Genomic DNA, 19,883 nt, shown 5'->3' with positions numbered 1-19,883 from the left:
GTCGCATAAGAGCCGAAGCCGGAAGTGGAAAACGTATTTACATTTCAATGACTCAATTCTCTCTCTCTCTCCTTCTCTCTCCTTTTCTCTCTCTCTCTCGGGGGAGATGAATCGAAGCTATTTGCTGAGTAGCTCCGAACGGGTTTCAACTTCATCGACCAGATTGCATTACTCGCCGGCCCCAAAGGACAGGATAGGGTCCGAGTCGAGGCCATCGATGAATCCTCCTCCTTTTTTTGTGTCTTGTTCCCAGTTCGCTTCAACCCCTAACCAGAGAAAATGATGCCGAGGATGGTCTTTCGATCGAGCATCCACGAGGTCCACTCCCCTCGGTGCCATTAATGAGCGTGTTGTCGTCGAGGTCCCTGGGCCCCGAGACCCCCCTCCCCCCTCCCCCCTCCCCTTCCCGATGGAAATGCTTTCTTTTCCGGCAAACTATCCCATTGATTGGGAAAGAACATTTCGCCTTTCAGCTCCGAAGGGCGGGCCTGTGCCTCACTCGATGCGGGATGCGGATTACCATGGCCAATGGCCAAAGTAGCATTAAATGGGTTGGTTCATTACATCAGATAGACCCGGGGTTCGGATAAGATCGAACTTGTAACAACTGAACGGCGCTCTTTACACGAGATATCCGGAGGCGTTCGAGAATGTCCGCAGGAGCAAGAGTTTTACCAAATTTATGCCGTACTTTTTTTTTTGGCCTATAAACTTTGTTCTAAAGCATAGGGCTCTCTCTCTCTCTGCCTCTTTCTCTCTGTCAGGCTCTCTAGTGTAAGAAATACTTCTGCCCAACACGCACACCGCATAAGGACTTGGGCAAGAATGCAAGACTTGTCGGAGTCGCTTTAGGATCATCCAACTCCTTTTGCTCCTCCTGCTGGTTCCATTGTTTCGGAGCTCTACTAATTGCGTTAATTAATTGGCATGCTTGAAAATCATCATTCTTTAGAGATTAGAGAGGAGCAACTCATGTTACTGGGGCCGGGCCGGTGCTGGATTTATGCTATCGAGTTTCCAAGCACCGAACAGACAAGCGCATGGTGGTACGGTTCGGATCCGGCCCTTAGGAGGGGGCCAATATCTTTCCATTATCTTGTTGGCCCATCCGAACGAGTTGTACCCACGGTTGTTACAACAAAAGCAGCACAACAATCGCTGTAGACTAAGGGACTGTCCCGTATTAAGGCACTCTCGAGTGAAGTCCTCTGTCCTAATTAGATCCTTGTCACTGTTGCTGTTCTTTGCTGTTTTCTGCTTTGCCTGATTCTGATTCTTCTTTCTTTTGCTTCGTGCTTTTGTTACAGATCCAGGAAAGTCGAAACCCCTCGTTACCGCTTGACCTCGAGGTGCCGTACAACAACGATTACACGATAGTGCGAAGTCACGCCGGGAAAACGCTTGGCAGCAGCGGTACGATCGGTGGCACTGGTGGTGCTGCCCCTGCCAGCAACAATGGCTTCCCCACTCGAACCACTATCAATCGGACGGTTAATCGGGGTATTATCGGTGGTACCGGAGGTGGCGGCGGTGGCTTTGGGGCACCACCATCGGTGAATCCACCTTCAACCATCCCGACGACGCAGAACAATCGCAAGAAGCATTTCCTCTTCAACACCTACAATCCACATGGTAGTGGAAGCACCATCATTACCGGTGGTGGTATGATCGCTGGTGGAGGGGCTGAGCAGTTTCCCTGGACGCGCACGACGGTCAATTTGACGGGCTCGAGCAGTTCGAGCACCAGCCATAATAAGGACCATTACGTCGAGATTATCACGAAGAACGGTTCAACGCGCAAGAACGTACCGATCAGTGACCCGACCGATGTCATGATCAATGGCAATATTAATCTAAATGTTCGCAATGATCTACACGATCACCATCAGCATCAACAGCAGCAACTGCATCAACAGCAGCAGCAGCAGCAGCAGCAACAGCAGCAGCAAAAGTCATTCGCCAACACGATGTACGATCGAAAGAGCACTTGCATGTTGTATCTGCAGGCAGATCATACCTTCTTCCAGAAGATGGGTTCGGACGAGACGAGCATTGAGGCGATCACGCGGCATGTGCAGCGGGCCAACTACATCTACAGCAAAACAGGTAAGCTCAACCATACCGTTTGTATCATAAAAATGGTCTCTTATAATAGTAAGACTCGAGTAAGAATGTGAAAATACCAGAATAGTTGAATAATCTAGTCAGATATGTCTAAATTACCCGCGTAAAGAGATATCTTTAATTTTGTATTTTTTGTAGGTTGTCAGCACCGTTAATGATAACCATGACAAGTTTCACTTCAAAATATTCTCTAGTGCTTGAGATATGTATTTTTTTGTGACCTACTAAAAGCGAATTCTTTGTTTTTCGGCATGTCGACTGTTTTAAAGCAAAGAATTTACATTCAAAATATGTTTTCTGCTGCGGTGACGATACTATGTCAAAAAAAATATTTACAGGTGGTGCAAAGACTTCCAGGAGGGTCGGGAACGTTATGAAGAGGAAGAACGCCCTGGACCACCACCAAAGTCAAGCGATGCAGCTCACGTCCAAAAAATCAAAGATTTTGTGTTGGATAACTATCGATGAACAACAAAAGACTCTGCTGATGATATTGGCAAACATATCTGCCAATTACATTTTGAAGGATGTTTTACATCTCAAGCACATCAACGCTCGATCATGATAATGCCAATTCATCAAACTGCTTTGGTTTTCCGCGACTTTTTCGCGAAAAACTCCATTCATATCGTTCCACAACTACCATATGCACCTGATTTGGTTACATGTGGCTTCTGGCTATGCGACAAGCCTGAAATTTTGTTCCGCGGACACTGTTTTGATACGATAAAGCAGATGCCAAATATAGACAAAAATATCGCGAATGAGCTGTACACAACTCAAGCAAAATGGAGCTTCAATTATAAAGTTATGCCACTTATCTGAATCCTATTGAGATTCCCGTAATCACGTTCGAGAATTAAAATTTGTTTGGAATATTTACGCAACGAGAATGCAACTGTTTTTTGTAAAAAAGCTTTAACCATAATTGGAACGCATCCACAGCGTTACAACAAAAAGTTGTAAAGGAAAGTATGCCAAGGCATCTTCATAAAATGTTCGAAGTTTCCCTATTTTCCCGAATTTTGATTGATTTTTCGACGAATTATGTGTTGATGACATTATTATATCGCTGTTTAGAAACAGCATGTTCTTTAACAAGAGTTTGGGAATGCATAAAATGTCTCATAAGAGGCTATCATATCAAAACACCAGACATCGTCATACTTTAGTCGCTCTCCATTGTCACTGACTGTATGTTCTGTTACAGAAGAAGCAAAGTGTTTAAATCATTCAAAGAGCCATTCAATATATTGCTAAAAGCCCTGCGGAAAGTTGCAACCAAGTGTAAGCGTCGGTTATTGGGAAAGCATTTTTCAATCTCAATAAATAGTTATTCGCAATAACAGAATGCTCCGTTGCGCTCTCCCCGGAGTTAAAATACAATTTCAATCTCCCCACCACCCACCACCACCACCCATGATAGGATGCACTTTGGGGTGTCGTCTAGGCGGGCGCCACAACAGTAAGGATTCGATTTTCATCGAATGCAACGCATTAGCATATCCATTCGATTTAAGTAATATTTTATGCCGCACCATTCGGTCTGGTCTGGTTCTACCACACCAGCAGCAAAGGATTGGGTCGGAGGCATCGACTCCTAAACCTCTACTCGAAAAGTGCTCGGACCCGAAAGCGAACTCTCGACGTCTTGCCAGCACTCAGTCGACGCTCGCAAACCACCCCCAGACCCAGACAATGGGCCGATAAGCAGTGCCCTCGCCCCCCAAAAACCCATGCCCCGCTGCATCATGAATCTCTCGACCTCCTATTCTCATCCATTGCATCCCGAAAAACTATATTTGTTCGCCCGCAATGGAAGTATTTTTGGCTATTTTCATCCCGATATCATTTGTGCCGAGCACTTGCGTTGGGGGTGGGCATGGAGGTGGATGTGGACCCAACCATCAGGCTCTGCGTGTGGCCATTGAACTATCTAGTTTCGTGCCACGGTGCCCAACGCTCGACGCTCGAAAATATCCGTTTATAGCGTTACATGTTTTCGTTTTCTCGCAGCTCAAACGACGACGACGACGATGATCGGGCCCACTGTTTGCAAAAACGTTCGCGGCGTTCGCGTGACTGCTGCTAGTGGGCCGGCCTCAGCTATTCCTGGTCCTGGACCACCACCATCTTGCAATGTTCTCCGGCAACAAATACGTTCGTTCTTCTGTCGGAATCGGAACCATTTTCGATTTCGATGAAATGCTTGAATACCAAGACAGAGCTCTCCGTGCAAGAGCACGAGACAAGCACCTTTCCTTTCCTGCTGTATAAACACGAAACCTTTTTGACGCGAGCTGCGCGAGGTCCCATTTGCCTCGTTGACAATTTGCTAGCAAAAGGGGATGGTGGAGGGATGGTGACAATCGTATGTTTCCCTTGTACCACCGACAGCCTTGTTATTTTCCTCTGTTTTTCCTCGTTTGTGTCGCTTCAACAAGCGGCTGTAGCAGTGTCCCGGGAACAACAGGCACGGGGCTGCTACTAGAGCCAGTGTGAGCCTCTGTGGCAGCAGGCAATGGGCCGTATCCGGTTACCACTCCGGCCGACCGGCCAGCCGACATCGATGGACTGACTGAGTAGTAGGGCTTTCCAGTAAATGGGAATATGAGCTGATTGATAACATCAATTGATAGAATTTCCATCGTTTTTTTCTTTTCATTTTGCATTACCCAACAACCTTCAGCTAGGCAAATCACGGCAAAATCAATATGCAGAGCAGTATGCTCGTCGCCTTTTCGTTTGTGTTTGTGTGTGCCTTTGAACAAACCGGCAAAGCTATTCTTAGTATCCAATAGATGCTGTGTATTATCAAAGTTTTCTTGTTATCTTGAATACACAATCGTTGCGCGTTGCGACAGCAACGGCAATCGTTGAGCTGAACAACTTTGGTTACAGAAATCGATAACCAATCGTAATCGTGGTGCGTTTCGCGTTCAAATTGGAATGCAAACCTTATGCCACGGCACGGAACAAACACAGAAATTGGATTTTTGTCGGATTTGCCTTAAAATAATGTATGTACATTCATCATTCATTTTTATAGATAAAGCAAGAGAACCCGAAATCATTGTCCTTTTTTATCAGCGGTTTATCTAAAATGAATTGTTAGCCTTCTGCTTTGGCAACTTGTATCTTTCAACGGTGAAAGTGACAAAAAGGAACGGATTAAATTTGCAAAAACAGAACAGAATAATAACCAAAAGAAATAATATAATTTACATTCATTTTTTTAATAAAAAAAACGACATGGAAAGATGAAGTTTATCTGCGGAACAATCGAATTTATGAATCGACCTTCTGCGGAACAATCGAATTTATTAATTCTTCGGATGAATGAACGAATGTTTCATAATGAAACTTATCGAAGGTTTAAGGTATTGAGAACAATCAATCATCCATAAAGATTATCATTATGTATGTCCCTACAGCAGCATAAGAGGTATTGCTCCTGAACAATAAATTCGAAAATATTAAGAGAAGGAAGGAAGAGATGTCGACACACAAACGACTCCTTCCAGAAATTTGTGCTCACAAAATGGTAGGAATAATGTGCCAGATGATCTCCATCCTTCTTTTCTTTTAGTACATTACAGAACTTGAAGAAGATTGTCAACATAACTCTGTATGTTACAAACCTTAAACACACATCAATCACACTAGTGCATACGATTAAACTAACAATCGCGAAATCAAATCCAGCATAAAGCGATGTTCATTTCGTCGGGAATTCCGCGGAAACGATTGATTTCCCCCTTATGATTGGCACACAATCGACATGCGGACGTTGAAGCTGCTAAACATGGTATCCACGGTGGTACAGCACCGATAAGAGCGCATGTTAGCTCTTATCAAACCGCTTATTAGCTACCATCCATCTCATCAATGTTCAATATTCCACATTTCCAATAGCAATTTGGTTCGTTTGGTGGTGCGGATAACCCATGTGCCATGTGCCGGCCAACGAGAAGATCCGTCCTAGCCATATCGTGTTAGGTCACCGACCGACCGTCGCTTAATTAAATGACATCGTAAACCATTTCGCCGAATCCGCTTCCCCATCCTGCGTTGTACGAGTTGTGAAAATCAATCAGCAAATCAATACACCCGGTCGATCGATCGATCGATGGATCGGTTTTTGGTGTTCGATTCCGTTGGAGCTGCAGGCGGATTGACTTTTTGCCGACATTCCGACAGCATCCCGCATTCTTCGCCACCATCTTCGACCTCGCGTTGACCCTCTTTCCTCTCCTCTCCTCTTGAAATGCGGGATGCGGCAACACGCCGAGGTCCTTCATCAAATTTTACCGCAACCATTTTCCGGTTGACAACCTGCCTGGCCCCCATCCACCCTCTTCTCCTCCTTCTTCTTACGCAGCGGAACCGGAAAATGCTTCGATACATCTTGCTGCCTCTTGCTTTGGCCGATACGGCGTGCTAACGCGGAGGAGATAGCACAGCGGCGCAAGATTTAATTCAATTCAAGCATCGCCTCTCGAACGCCTCCGTCAATCGATTGCGTCGGGTTCGGTTCGCTGAGGAACGGAGGAAGAAAGTCAATTTTCCACGATGTTTTCCGGATCACTGCGCGCTTACCTCACCGCTCTCTCTCTCTCTCGCGCTCTTTCTCTCTCTCTCGCTCTCTGATCACCAGACCAGAGCCCAGAGATCACTGTATCTCCATCGCCACCGCCAACCATCCTCCTCCTGGACGTCGTTTGCGATGGCGACAACTGTCACTGTGTGTCCGGACGACCCGGGGTCCACGTGGCCTGATTTGCTCGGTACGAATTTCGTCGCTTAATCTGGCGAGCGCGCGCACCGTGCCTATCGGTTAGCATAGCCCCGAGCACCGAGGATAGCGCCACCAGCCAGCAGCAGCTTGTTTGTCCTGGCAATATTTAAACACACAGCAAGCGACGCTCGGTTGCTACGTTGCGGTCTCCCCCCAGGCTCCAGATCTAGAGTGCCAAGAGAAACGTTCTCCTCGCCGTAGCACCAGCAGCAGCGAAAGTTTGTAATTTGGAAAGTGGAAAGCGTCTGCCTCTTTGCGAACTCAATCAAAGCGGAAAATTGTTTTTCCACCAAACTGTGCTGCGGTGTGGTGCTGCGTGCTACGCAAGCATTCCCAATGAAATTGTCAGCTCCTGGGAGCATTCCAGAGGGTGGGGTCCCGAGCGGGGTTTACGCGAGATTCCATCTCGCGCGTGTCAATGCCTGCGTTTGGCGGCCTGCGAAGCGGGAATTCCACGGAAATGTGGTGTCTGGGGTCTGGGGGGATGTTTCAAAGTCGAGCGAGCAATCGAGCAGAATCGATTGCTTATCCATTAGTCTGCGGCTCATTGGGATCAGATGGGGATGCTCTCATGAAGCTCATGGTAAAATCGGCACCAAACATTCCATTCCCCCTCGATCACGGACCCAATTGGAGCTGGTTATGACGTTTAAAAGGAGAAGCTGAGGAGCGTCGCCAAACGAGACGTCGATCAATAAGTTCAACAAACCAACGAAGCATCTTTCGCATTTTCTGGTTATGGACTTGTCCACAATGCTGCCACAAAACACAAAACAAAGTGTCTGTGAATGTATTGCGTGGAGTCGACCAACGGTCATCGAAGCAGCATCGTTGTGAGAGCCGGGTCCGTACCTTTCCGAAATTCCCTTCCGGCCACTCCAGGGTACCGGTACCAGAGGCTTCCTTCAGACATGCATTGTGCCATTTCGAAAAAAACCGATTGTAATGGGAAGCATATTACGGTTAGCCGTTGGTTAGGCGAACACTCACCTTTCTTCCTTTACGAGCGCAACACAACACAAGTTATCAACGAACCGTCCTCTATCTTTTCACCTCCCTCTACCTCTTCATTTCCTCCTTAATTCTTTGTTTGGACAGAAAATGCAAACCAGTACCTCGGTGTGGTTGCGGCGCAAGTAGAATGACAAACACACAACACAAAAAAAAATGCGAGAAACACGGAACCGTCCGAAGGATTACGTTTCGTGCAGTGCGTAGCGTCCTCTTCCCCTTTATTCCGATACATTGAGAACCGAACGGTAGAGCAGAACAGTACAAAGAGAGAGAAAGATAGAAGGACAACAGTACTCTGGTACTGAGAGAATGCTGTGGTGTTGCTTGTATTTTTGAATAAATTATTCAATTGCTACACTGCTTGGCCACCGTTATCGGGTAACCAACGACCCAAAAAAAACCCACACACACACACACCCACGGATAGTGGGTGCGACCGTACGCGGTGAAAGTTCGACCGCATTTTACACAAGTATCGAGGTTCGAGAAATTAGTACTCCCCTCCGGGGGCAGCACCAGGTACGAGGTTAATACACCGTTTAAAGTACCATGTACCACGCTCGTTAGCAAACAAACAAGATACAACTTTACGTTTTAAGCATCGCCGTTTTGTGAATGTGGCCAACGCGATGGTCGTGGTGGTCGGGGGGAGGGTCCATTGTCGTGCTTCCTCTTCTTCTTCGCCGGTCTTCTTTTTCGAGGAGATCTCCGCTCGTTGTGCGCTAAATCTCTAAATCCTCTCCAAATTCGATCTCGAATTTGTCGGGAATTCGGCGAACCTGCCCCCGCTCCGCGGTGGCTGCTGGCCGCGTTAACCCGCTCTGATCGGATTTAGCGATTCACCGGCTGACGGAATTGACTAACGGCTTGAGCTGCGTGCTTGAGCATCGGGTTTTTTTTCCTTTTGCTCTTTACCCCCCTTTTTGTTTGTTTGTTTGACGCTACCCCACACATGCTTTCTATTTTGTTTGTGCCACGGTGCTCCCGGTGCCGCTGTGGCGGCCGCAGATTCCATTTGAACTTGTCGGGTACCAGGCGTCTCCATCGGACACGCTTGGATGAGCGCGACGGGCGCGCGCACATGTTCTCTAATCCTCTCGGCAAAATCGCTTCAATTCGTTCGTATGCAGAGTGATTAGATTAGTAACGTGTGTGTTTGTGTGTGTGTGTCTGCCTGTCGATCGGTTCTAAGCTTTGGATAGACAGACGGTACACGGCGCTCTGAATGATGCTTTCCGTTCACGTTTTTGCGGAATTTCTTTTTTTTCGCTCGTTTATTCCATTTAACGCACTTTCTAATTAAATGCAACTGCGTACGTTCCCCGCAGAATAGCTTTTTCGGGTGAATGACTTCATTGATTGGTCGATTGGATAACTTGTTCTGTAAAAAAAACCCGAAGCCTAAAACTCGCCGCTAAAGCGAAGCGACACAAAACGAAGCGCTGTTTCGAGCATATTTGCATAATTTAAGCTACGGGGCAGTAATGGAGCCTTAAAACGCTCGTAAGCCTCGTGAGGAGGAGGAATCGAGAGCCGCGTTCATGTGTCCTTTCAAATAGTCCGCTCCATTTCCATGGAGCTGCTCCTGGGTGTTGCCCAGCGTATATCAACCCGCCCTTACCACACACTGTCAACCCCGCGGAACCGACCGCGCGCCATTATCAAACCTCATACACGAGTACATTGATTAATGCATTAGTGCTCGTCCGTCGGCGTGTGCCTGTGTGTGTGTATGTGTGTTAGCATCGATGTCTCGTTCGCACGAGGCCGTTGCGGTACACCAAAATTTGCTCCATCCATCCAACCCAAACGTGAAACGCCCCGCAAGGCGGAACAACAACGCGCTCTCGTTGGCGCGGACCGCTTAACCGTACCTCCCGGTAGCTTGACATCGACCACGACATCAACCATGTCAACGCCAGCCAACCAGGCCAGGCCAGGCAGCGGCATGAACAAGCAAGGCCCATGGGCTTGCGGCTCGTCGCCAATGCTCGTCAAGTGAATAATAAACACCGGAAAACCGATAATTGTCTTCTGCTCGTGACACGTGCCATCGGTGGCTCGATGCTTTATTGAGCAACCTCATTGAACCCTAACCGGAAACCGGGGCTGTATGGTACCGAGGATCCACCGACCAGCTTGTAGTCAAAATGAGCGAAACCTGCCTGGCATAAATTTAAAATTATTGATTGTGGTGATGGTGGTGGTGGTGGTGGTTGGAGTGCTGGTGCTAGCCACTGGCACACACACACACACACACACATCGGCTACATCACTTCGATTATGTCCCTGTGGTTGTCTGGTTTGGGTGACAAGAGTGAACACAACACTAGCAGCAGCAGCAGCACCGGGGACACCATAAATCGTTACTGTTTATGGCACAACATGAAGCGAGCAGCTGTAAAGCCCATAAAACCGAAAAGGGGAAAGGAAAGAAGAGCGTAATTCCGGCAAACCATCGGGAACAGGCCGGCCGGGGGTTGGCAGCATTAATTGCACCTGCATTAAGCATAAAAATCGACACAATGGAACGAAATAAATTGGAACCACCGGTACCGCCGGTGTGGTACAAACAGTGAAATTAATATTGGATCCAACCACCACCCCCACCACCACCACCACCACCACTAAATGTGTCAATCATTCGGTACCCGGTACCGGACGGACGGATCTGAGTTCGCGTTGGTTTTCGGTTGTTTTATTTGTTTTAACGGTGATATTGCGGTGCGTACGAGTATCATTTTACTTTAGTCGATTGATTGATTGATTGGTTGGAGTGGGGAAAGGGGGTCTAAGGGTCGCTCTCGGAGGCGTTTCCGGTTGAATAAATGATATAGCCACCGGCGGTCGAGTGATTGCTAATATGACAACCCACCTCACCGCATCGTACACGAAATCAATCGAAATTTCTCAACTCAATGATACCGGAATGCGAGCTACCACCTTTCTCGTGCCAAGTTCCACGTTCCCGTTTGGCAACGCATCGGAGAAATTCCGAGATCCCTAATCCAAACCAATTATCTGGTTCCATCTGGAGCACTTAAGCCGGGGGCAATGGACAGACCGGGGATGGCAATGAATCAATTTAAACATACGAGAGCAAATGTTTGTGCATAGGTAGGGTAGCACCGGTCCGGTGTATCGTATCTCCCCGGGTAATTATCATGTCCTTGCGAGCCAATGGGATAGAAAAACGGAATTCCGAAGCAAATTTACCGAACGTAACGAACCGTGTAACGTATAAACAACGACCAAACCTTGCTTACCACCCACCCACTGGGCTGTACCGGTTCTGGAACGGAGAAAAACCGAACCAGTCAGCCAGCCAGCCAGCCAGCCGGCCCAACATGCTCCTCATACGCAAAAGGGGAGGCGAGAGCAATGCTTCGGTTTCGGGTGTTGGTGAGCTTCGCCTCTAACCCACTCGTGTGAGGAGACAGACAGAACCCCCCCTTTCCGTGTCCTCTAGTTGTTCTGCCCTCTGCTCCTACACTGCTGAAGATGCCCCGACGGAAAAGTCGAACATTCCAGGAACCCACCCGAGGTCGAGGGGGCGCATTGGTCGTTGTGATAAGTTTAACTTTGGCTCGCCAACGGGACTGGCTGGCTGGCTGGCCGGTCGGTCGGTTAGTTTCATGCCAAACGATAGTGGTTGGGCTGCACTCATGCACCGAAAAAGTTAAACCAAGGTTTTAATCTGTCGCCACAGACCAAACAAGCAACACTTCGTACATGCACCAACCGGCAAGCGGCTTCTCCATGGAGTCTAGAGTTTAGATAAAGCATGCGACCGGTGGTGTCTAGTGCTTGCTTGCACATGCAATAACAATGAGGATAAATGAAATTAACATGCTCTCGGTGCAAGCGTTGGTCGAGTTGGATAAGTAATCGAAAAGAAAAACAGAAAACCCCCGAGAGTCGGAAGAGATTAAAGGACTTAAACCGGGGAGAAGATTACAATAGGAAGCGAGTGTGTGTGTGTGCGAGTGGATCAACCACAAACTGTTATCATTACCATCGTCCGACCAAACAACATATTCACCATTACGCCGCAATGCCCGCTTTTATTTTTGATGTTCCTCGTTGGTTCCAGCTGCTGCTCGGGTTAATCAAGGAATCAAGGATGTCATTCCAGTCGCAGTTGGAATCAGCTGGAAACACCCCTCGTATCCGGGGAAAATCAAAACCCGACCTGACCTTATTCCGCAAAAGCCAAACAATGCAACCGGTAAACCCCCAAAGCACTTCCAGAGAGCTCCCCACCCGGGGGATGGGGGTGTGTGTGTGTACTCACTTATGCATTAGACAGCTCATCCCTCCAACAAGATGAAGGGCGAGTAAAAAAGCGAGGTGGGGGGGACAAATCATCTGCGAGCCTTTCACAGCCGCGCCAGATGCACCCCCATCCCCCCACCAACACACATCCCACGTCAGTCATTAGGAAGGAAGAAAGGCACACATTCAACAAATGTCATCACATCCATCCTCATGCGGAACCAGATGCGGCGAGAGGCGCCCTTTTGTGCCCGATTGCTCTCTTCTTATGCCTCTCTCTGCTCTCTCTCTCTCTGCTTTGCCATCTTCTTTTTGCAAGAACGCATCAGCGTCAGCGATGGCAGCTGTCACTTGCAACCGTAGCTCCATTGGCCCCCCTTGGCATTGAGGAACACATACACATACACACATGCCGGTGAATCGGCGAATGTCCTCAGCGCACAGCACATAGACTAGGGGTGGTGGCTGCGGATGGGTGGTAGCGACTGCCCCTTTCCTCCTTCCTTAGCCGTCGCTTTTGTATGTTTACACCTGCTCTATTTACCTTTGACGCCATGACGCCGCACCATCATTTGTGTTGCTCGCTACACCACTACCGACACCACACACACACACACTCAAGAGGACACACCGGTGCACGTCGTCCCTCGTGGGGTGATGTGACAGGAAAAATGCATTTCCTCTTGAGTGCGACCACCAACGGGACGACGGGAAGGGAAGTGAAGCAAAGCGAAGAGCTCGCGCGTGCTTCCTGCGTAGCTGGAGGGAAATGGAAAATGCATCACGATCACGGTAAATTTGCCACGATTGCAAATGTGTGAGCTGCCGGAAAAGCGGGAATGGGGAAGCAGGAGTAGGGAGTAAAAGGGACCGGATGATGGATCAAACGGAAATGGGAAAATCTTTGTATTCCGGAAGCATGATAGTTACACATGGAGCGCCAAGAATGGAGCGTTTAGGAATGGAAAGCGTTGCTCTGTTTGCCGCAAACTACTTCGCAACCGACTAGCGGCGAGGAGGATTATGTGATTGTAGTTTTGTGATTTGAGGGCTTTATGAAGAAGTTGAAGAAATGTTCATCGTGTAAGGACGCAATGACTGGATGTCTGTCGATTCGATGCCGTGGGATGCCGGCTCAAAAAGGCTAAAATGAAAACAGAAAATGATTTTATCTCTTTGAGTTTAGATACCGTAAAATGCGTTTCCCTTTCACTCTCTGCAAACTTATCTGCACAGCCATCTCTTTCCCGCTTTATCTGTTTTTAAGCTTGTTAGCCTGTTGCCTCTAAAACCGTGTATTTCATTACAGATTTCAATGGCGATGGCAAACCGGACAACATCACCTTCATGATCAAGCGGATCAAGGTGCACAACCTGAACGCGGTCAAGGACCCATCGTACCGCTTTCCCGGCAGCTACGGGGTGGAAAAGTTCCTCGAGCTGTTCTCCGGTAAGTACAACAAGCGCTCTGCATCTTTCTCTCTTGCAAGGTTATTGTCTTTCGGTTGTGCTCCGGTGGTTTTCCAATGCAACTCCGTGTGTTTACGCGCACACATAAATTGGGCTACTTTATGTCGCGCCCAAAATCCAAATCTTTCTCGAAACCCCCACCCTCCCGGCCACTGTCGCTACTTTCGCTCGCTCTTCGCCCCAAAAATTGGCGATGAATGGCCACCGGAATTATTCCGCCATTTTTATTGCGAAAACAACTAGAGACACCTTCGGTGGCGACGACGCAAAAAGGCACTCCCAAAAGAAGTGGAAGAAGAAAAGGGGGGAACCTGGCCGCGCACACCGCAAGCCGCCGTCAACCGTGATAAAACCAAATAATCCAATCCTGGCCGCGTGTCCCATTTCTTGCCTTCCCGGGATCCGAAACAACAACCGGGACCCGGGGGTAGCTTTTTCGGTTGGAACAGGGAGAAAGAGGAAGGGGGGGGGGGGGTCATATGTGCGCGGTAACGCAGCCACTCGGGGGAGGAGGAAGATGGGGAAAGACGGGGAAAGTTGGAAAAACCGATGAATGCCAATGCATATTTTATTGAAGGCCGTTTGCCGCGCCACCGTTCGAAAGGGGGGAGGTAAATGGTTTGTGAGTGGCGAACGCACACACACACACACACACACATAACATCCCCTCAGCGCATAATACGGCACCCTCATATGGTGAGAAGGTCCCCAATTTGCCCGGTTCTCGATGCTCGGGCCCCGGGTTCTGGATCATACGCAGCGAAGGCACGAACACACCAAAAGCGAGACGCTCAAACGCGGTTGGAACGGGAAGTGAATTGGATGTCAATTTAGCACGATATCGTTTGCCTCCCCCATTCATCTGCAAGCACGCGTGTGTGTGGGTGCGTCCGTGTGCCGTTGTTGCTGGTGAAGGTGGCATCGAGCCCCCAACGGAATGTATCGATGACTGAAGCCGGAACAGCGAACAGAATATTCAGGCGCGTACAGTAAGCAATCCAACCAACAGCCTCGAATAATCATGCAAATGTACGCTAGGCTCTGCTTACCACCAACACACCAACGGCACGGCACAGGGCGCGAGAGAACTACGATAACCGACCAAGCATAAATCCGCGTACCGCCCCGCTCTACCGGATCGCAATGGAAACAGTTTGCGTATTGTTTCCGTTACCACCGCACAGGATGCTGTTCCTTTGCCCCTGAAAGTAGTTGAAAAGGCGCAGACGTGAGGGTTACTGCGGGTTGTGGTGCAAGGACCTAGAAATTATGACCGCTTATGCTGCACCATTACTCCGGCATTCATTACTTCATACTAACACACATCGAATACACATCAACCTGAAGACCGGAACAGCTGGGTTTACCGGGAGGGCCCTTTACCTGGACAACCCTCCGGGAAACGATGATTTACCATTTTCCATCCAATTTGCGCGCTGATTTATAATGCACGAGCATTCATTGCTCTCGCCGCTGCCGCTTCGTGCTCTCGGATGGACGCGAATGTAAAGCATCGGAAGCGGATTCCCGGTCAACGGCACCCATTGGTCATGGGAGAAGTGAATGTTTGCGTTCTTCGACGGAGGTTCCGTGGCATTTCCGCGTTTTAGGATTGAGGAGCTGCCATATTTTTCATCTGCCTTCCGCAAGAAATAACGGCAGCAGCAACGATGAGAAGGAATGAATCCGAAATCCGATGATGATCCTTTTTTTAAGAGAAATTCATTACCATTAAGGATTCGCGCGCGGGAACCTTCGATATATTGGGACTAAATATGAAGAAATCTTACAAAATGGCAATGATTTTCTCCACCATTTCCTTCCCTTTGTAGTCGGCCTTCTTCTTCTTCTTCTCAACAGTTGAACACGCAGCTCTCGTAGGTCGGTACCATGTACTTAATGTTGAGATAGGCATCGGTACCACCGCACTGTTCCAGCAGCTCCAGCGTGGCATTGATCACCTCACCCAACCGTCGGCCACCACGGAAGTCAATCCCGTCGCCGCCCATGTTCACGTAGCATCGAACGTACAGATTCAAAATCGGCAACAACTGCCGATAGTACGGTACGAGAGCGGGTCCAATCGATGGTCCTGAAACGATTTAGGGCAAGTGTTGCAAGTGAGTGAGCGCACACAGTGACCGCGCACATAAGTTTCCATTTTCATTTCATTTTCTACTGCACATTTCCTATGAGCGTAAGCATAAGTTAATGGGCATTGACAATTTAAAATGAAAAATATGGATCCCACAAAAAATGAAAGAGAGGAAAAAAGCTTCAGAATCCTCGCTTCAGCTTCGTTTCGTTACAAATTTGTGCAGATTCAACAAATTGACATTCCCACCACCACCACCACCAGTCTTTGCTCTCTCCCTCCCGGGGTGTACTGGGTATGGGGTCGCTGGCCACGCTGTCCAGTCGCTGGCGCGCTTTTGTGCATTGCGATGTAATTTTCCATTCGCAAAATTACATGCATTCTTCTGCACCAGGGCACCGGTGGGTGAGGGATGGTGGTAAGCGCCACACTCCGCACCACATACCACGCAGAAAAAAAGAAGGGGAGAACAAGCATTTTCCATCCCATGCGCTCAACGATTTTATCCGTACGAAAATAATGAAGAAAGAAAGAAAGAAAAAAAGAAACCGAGGAAAACCCCTAAAATGTGGAACCAGCATCCTTCCTGCAGCGTGTCCTGCTTGGTTCTGCTGCTTTGAGACCACAACTGGCCAGCCAACCAACCAAACCCCGGGCAGCAAACGGCAGCGCGGCGGCCGCTCATTGCGCTTTTGTTCTGGCAATTTTCCACCACATTTCCACCACCACCACTACCAGGAGCAGCAGCATGGTGGCCCTTAGGCGGCTCCTCCTCCTTGGCTGACCAACGAACCCAGCGAACGCTGTTATGCTGTTATGCGCTGCTACATCACATTCGACGTCGAGTAGCGAGCGTTTCGCCACGTCAACGTTTCGACCCCTTGCATATGGGGAACACCCGCTTGGAGGGTTGGGGAGAATGGAAATGGATGGTCTTTTTTGCGTCGTTCGCTTAAGGATCCTCCTTCAGGGCACAAGCAGCACACCCCGCACACCGGTCTCTGCCTTTGCGCTGGTGTCGTTCGGTTCGCTTCGCTTCCTGCCACCCATACTGTGGCCTACGGGCCCGGAGGCGACGGAAGCCAGACCTGGTCTGTCGCGCTTGGACCAACGGCGCCCATGTGGAGTCACTTATACACGAACCGGTGGGGTGGGGGGTGGTAATCTGCTCGCCAGCTTCATTCAGGGCATTATTTTTTTTTTGTTATTCTCTTCCTTCTCTCTCTCTCTCTCGCGCGCGCGCTTTTTGCTGCGTTGTTTTGGGTAGCCCGCGACGATGTTATTCACATATTTCCCTTGTTTTTATCTATTTGACTTCTGGCTGTGCTCATACCCAGCAACTACACATCGTGGCCAAAGCTTCAGAACCACAACCGACCACAAGACCACTGGAACGGGGACGATATTTTCCCGACTCTCTCTCTCTCTGCCTCTCTCTCTCTGCCTCTCTCTCTCTCTCTCTCTCTCTCTCTCTCTCTCTCTCTCTCTCTCTCTCTCTCTCTCTCATCACGTCTTTTTCAACTTTATTTTCGCTTCCGGGCGCACGATCAGGAGCACCGCCATGCGAGATGCGATGCGATGCGATGGGGAGGGAGGGTTGGTTGGAATTTACTCGGAACATTTGCACCCCAGACCCAGACGCGCGGAACCTCCCCCAACACCCCCGCCACATACACTGGCTGCCACCTTTGTGAAACCGTTGTAAAATAATGATGGCAACAATAAAAATCATAAAATAATACTACCGTCCACCAACCCACCTTCACCACCACGACCAGTTCCCTGGTAGGGTTGGTTTGGCTCCCCTTGGAGAAGGAGGTTGTACGGTTGTTGCTGCTTTCCGTTGCTGCACCGCTGCCCTACCCGGTACGGTGTACTGCCAGCATCCTCGATTTGGATAAATGAAAAAAAAACGAAACGAAAACACGAGATGAATATTGCGGTTTACAGGGACAGGGGAGGTCCGGACGTTTCAAATCGTGCATCCCTTTGTGGCAGGATACGTTCATGTGTATGTGTGTGTGTGGCCAGCCCTCAGCCACTTTGCGTCTTTGCGAAAAACCCCTTTTCACGGCTCCTTCTGGCAAGCGCTTGGCCGTAAGAAAAACAATGCTCGGAACCATTATGTTTGCATTGTGTTGATTCAATTCCGACCAACCGACCGACGGACGAACAGAGCGACCGGCGACGAGAACGACGACGATCCGCCGCGAGGCCAACAGCAGTTCCTCGAAGGTGCGGTGCGGGTTGAAACAATTGGCTGTTCTTTTACAACTGTACCACCCTTCTCAAGCCCCAAAACCTAGAACAACGCGTTTTATGGCGCCGATGAAAGGGGCTGACGCTCTGAGCAAACGGCAAAACATACTGCTTTATGTACACGGAGCGAGGTAGCGGGCGGCCGGCTGCGTAGTAGTAACCGAAACCAACACTCGCACTCTCTCTCGTGCATTGTTGCTAAACGTGGCCTTTTCTCTCCGTTGAACGTTAGCATGAAAATGGTAAAGTTTATTCAAAAGCTGAAGATCGTGTTCTTCTTTATTTTGTTTTGTAACCATAATCAAGCGTAAGCGTCATTCTGTTTTTGTTTTAGGCACAATTTGCAGACTTATTTTCTATTTGAATGTCGCACTGTGAGACATGAAAGGTAATGCACTGATAATAATCGAATAATGCACTTCTGCTTTTATCATTTTTCTTATACTCAAATGCATGATAAGCACTGTTATTAATATTATTTACAGTTTTTCAAATTATCCAAACATTGTGAATTGTGTGTGATGCTCGTGGATCTTATATTCAGTTCCTGATTGATCGCTGATTGACTTTTAAAATTTTATTTATTGGCCTAGAAACCAACTTTTCCAATATAATTTCGTTATTTTTGCATCCTTCGAAAACGGATACTTTAGGTTGATTTATGATGCATTATTGCTTCTTTTCGGCTAAGATTCCCTTCAATTTTTTTCCACTAGATTAAGATCAAAACTGTCGAATGGCCATTCGAGCAAATTGCATTCGAAAGATAGCTAACAGTTAAGCGGTCCTACAATGCCCAATGTATACTCAACCAAGTACATCTCTTAATATGTAAATGGAAAATGTAACTTGGCCACTAAATAAAATTCAAACCAATCTGTCAAAACATTTTTAGAAGTCTAAACGACCGAAGAAAGATGCGAATTGAACCAATTTTTCGCTTGTCGCTCATCAAGGATGCTCTATCTCTCTCCCAAATGTCTGTGCAGAAATATTTTGTAGACTTTTGTAGATCCTTAGAAAAGTGTTTTTATCCCCCTTTCTGATCAACAAAGTTAGTAAAACGATTGTACGGTTACTACTTCTACTATAAATTCCGCCATTGACCGTTGCAAAAGGCATTACCTGAAAAAGCAAGACGGAAATTTCGGAAATCTGCAGCCGAGAAGCTGAACAAAACTCCAACAAAAACCATCGATAGATGAAACTCCCGTCGATTGTGTTTGCCATTTTCACGCTTTCATTCGCTTCCGTCGGTTTTCCATCGGCACCGCAAATGACTCGCAAACGATTATTGCAACGGTAAACTGCACTGGCCCCCCCGGGACCGGCACTGCACCCGCCGTCCATCGCATGCCGCGTCCTGTCACGCGTCACGTGTCACGTGGTGCCACAGATAATGGTGCCCCATCACACACCCTCTCACAAGTGGCTGAAGATTTTCAATTAGCCATCATAACTGCGACTGGCATGCGGCCGCACGGTCGTCACCAACCGACGGGCTACGCGGGCACCTAAATGTGTCATGTTTCACCCGTTAATGGAAAATTAAAATTTAATTTCCTCTCGAATGACTTTCTTTGGCACGTGTGTAAATCCGCACCACTGGGAATGGGTGGTGGTGCCTGGTCGAGGGGGGGGGGGGGTCTCGGCATGCCACCCATTGCCAAGAGCAGCAGCAATGGCCACAGCGTCAGTGGCAGTACCAGCAGCGCAAAAAAGCAACGCTTCGCGCGATAGAGCCCGCAGGGATGCCATTTAGATGTTAAGGAGGATCCCACTTCACTTCCGCAACACCGCCGCTGCCGCTGCCGTTGCGCGCGTCTGGTTGATGGCGCGTGAATTACA

The 19,883-nt window shown here is 48.5% G+C and overlaps 1 protein-coding gene across 1 annotated transcript in view; it reads left to right on the top strand.

The window, feature by feature from the left end:
* The window catches only part of LOC125949229 (uncharacterized), a 148,304-nt gene that overhangs the window by 85,730 nt on the left and 42,691 nt on the right, over nt 1-19,883 (top strand). Inside the window, exons 5-6 of the mRNA XM_049676050.1 lie at nt 1,308-2,106; nt 13,521-13,661. Coding sequence (XP_049532007.1) covers nt 1,308-2,106; nt 13,521-13,661 — 940 coding nt within the window. The remainder of the gene's footprint in view (nt 1-1,307; nt 2,107-13,520; nt 13,662-19,883) is intronic.

The sequence above is a fragment of the Anopheles darlingi genome, chromosome 2, assembly GCF_943734745.1.
Source record: "Anopheles darlingi chromosome 2, idAnoDarlMG_H_01, whole genome shotgun sequence".
Classification (NCBI taxonomy): domain Eukaryota; kingdom Metazoa; phylum Arthropoda; class Insecta; order Diptera; family Culicidae; genus Anopheles; species Anopheles darlingi.
This window is presented reverse-complemented; position numbering and strand designations above follow the sequence as displayed.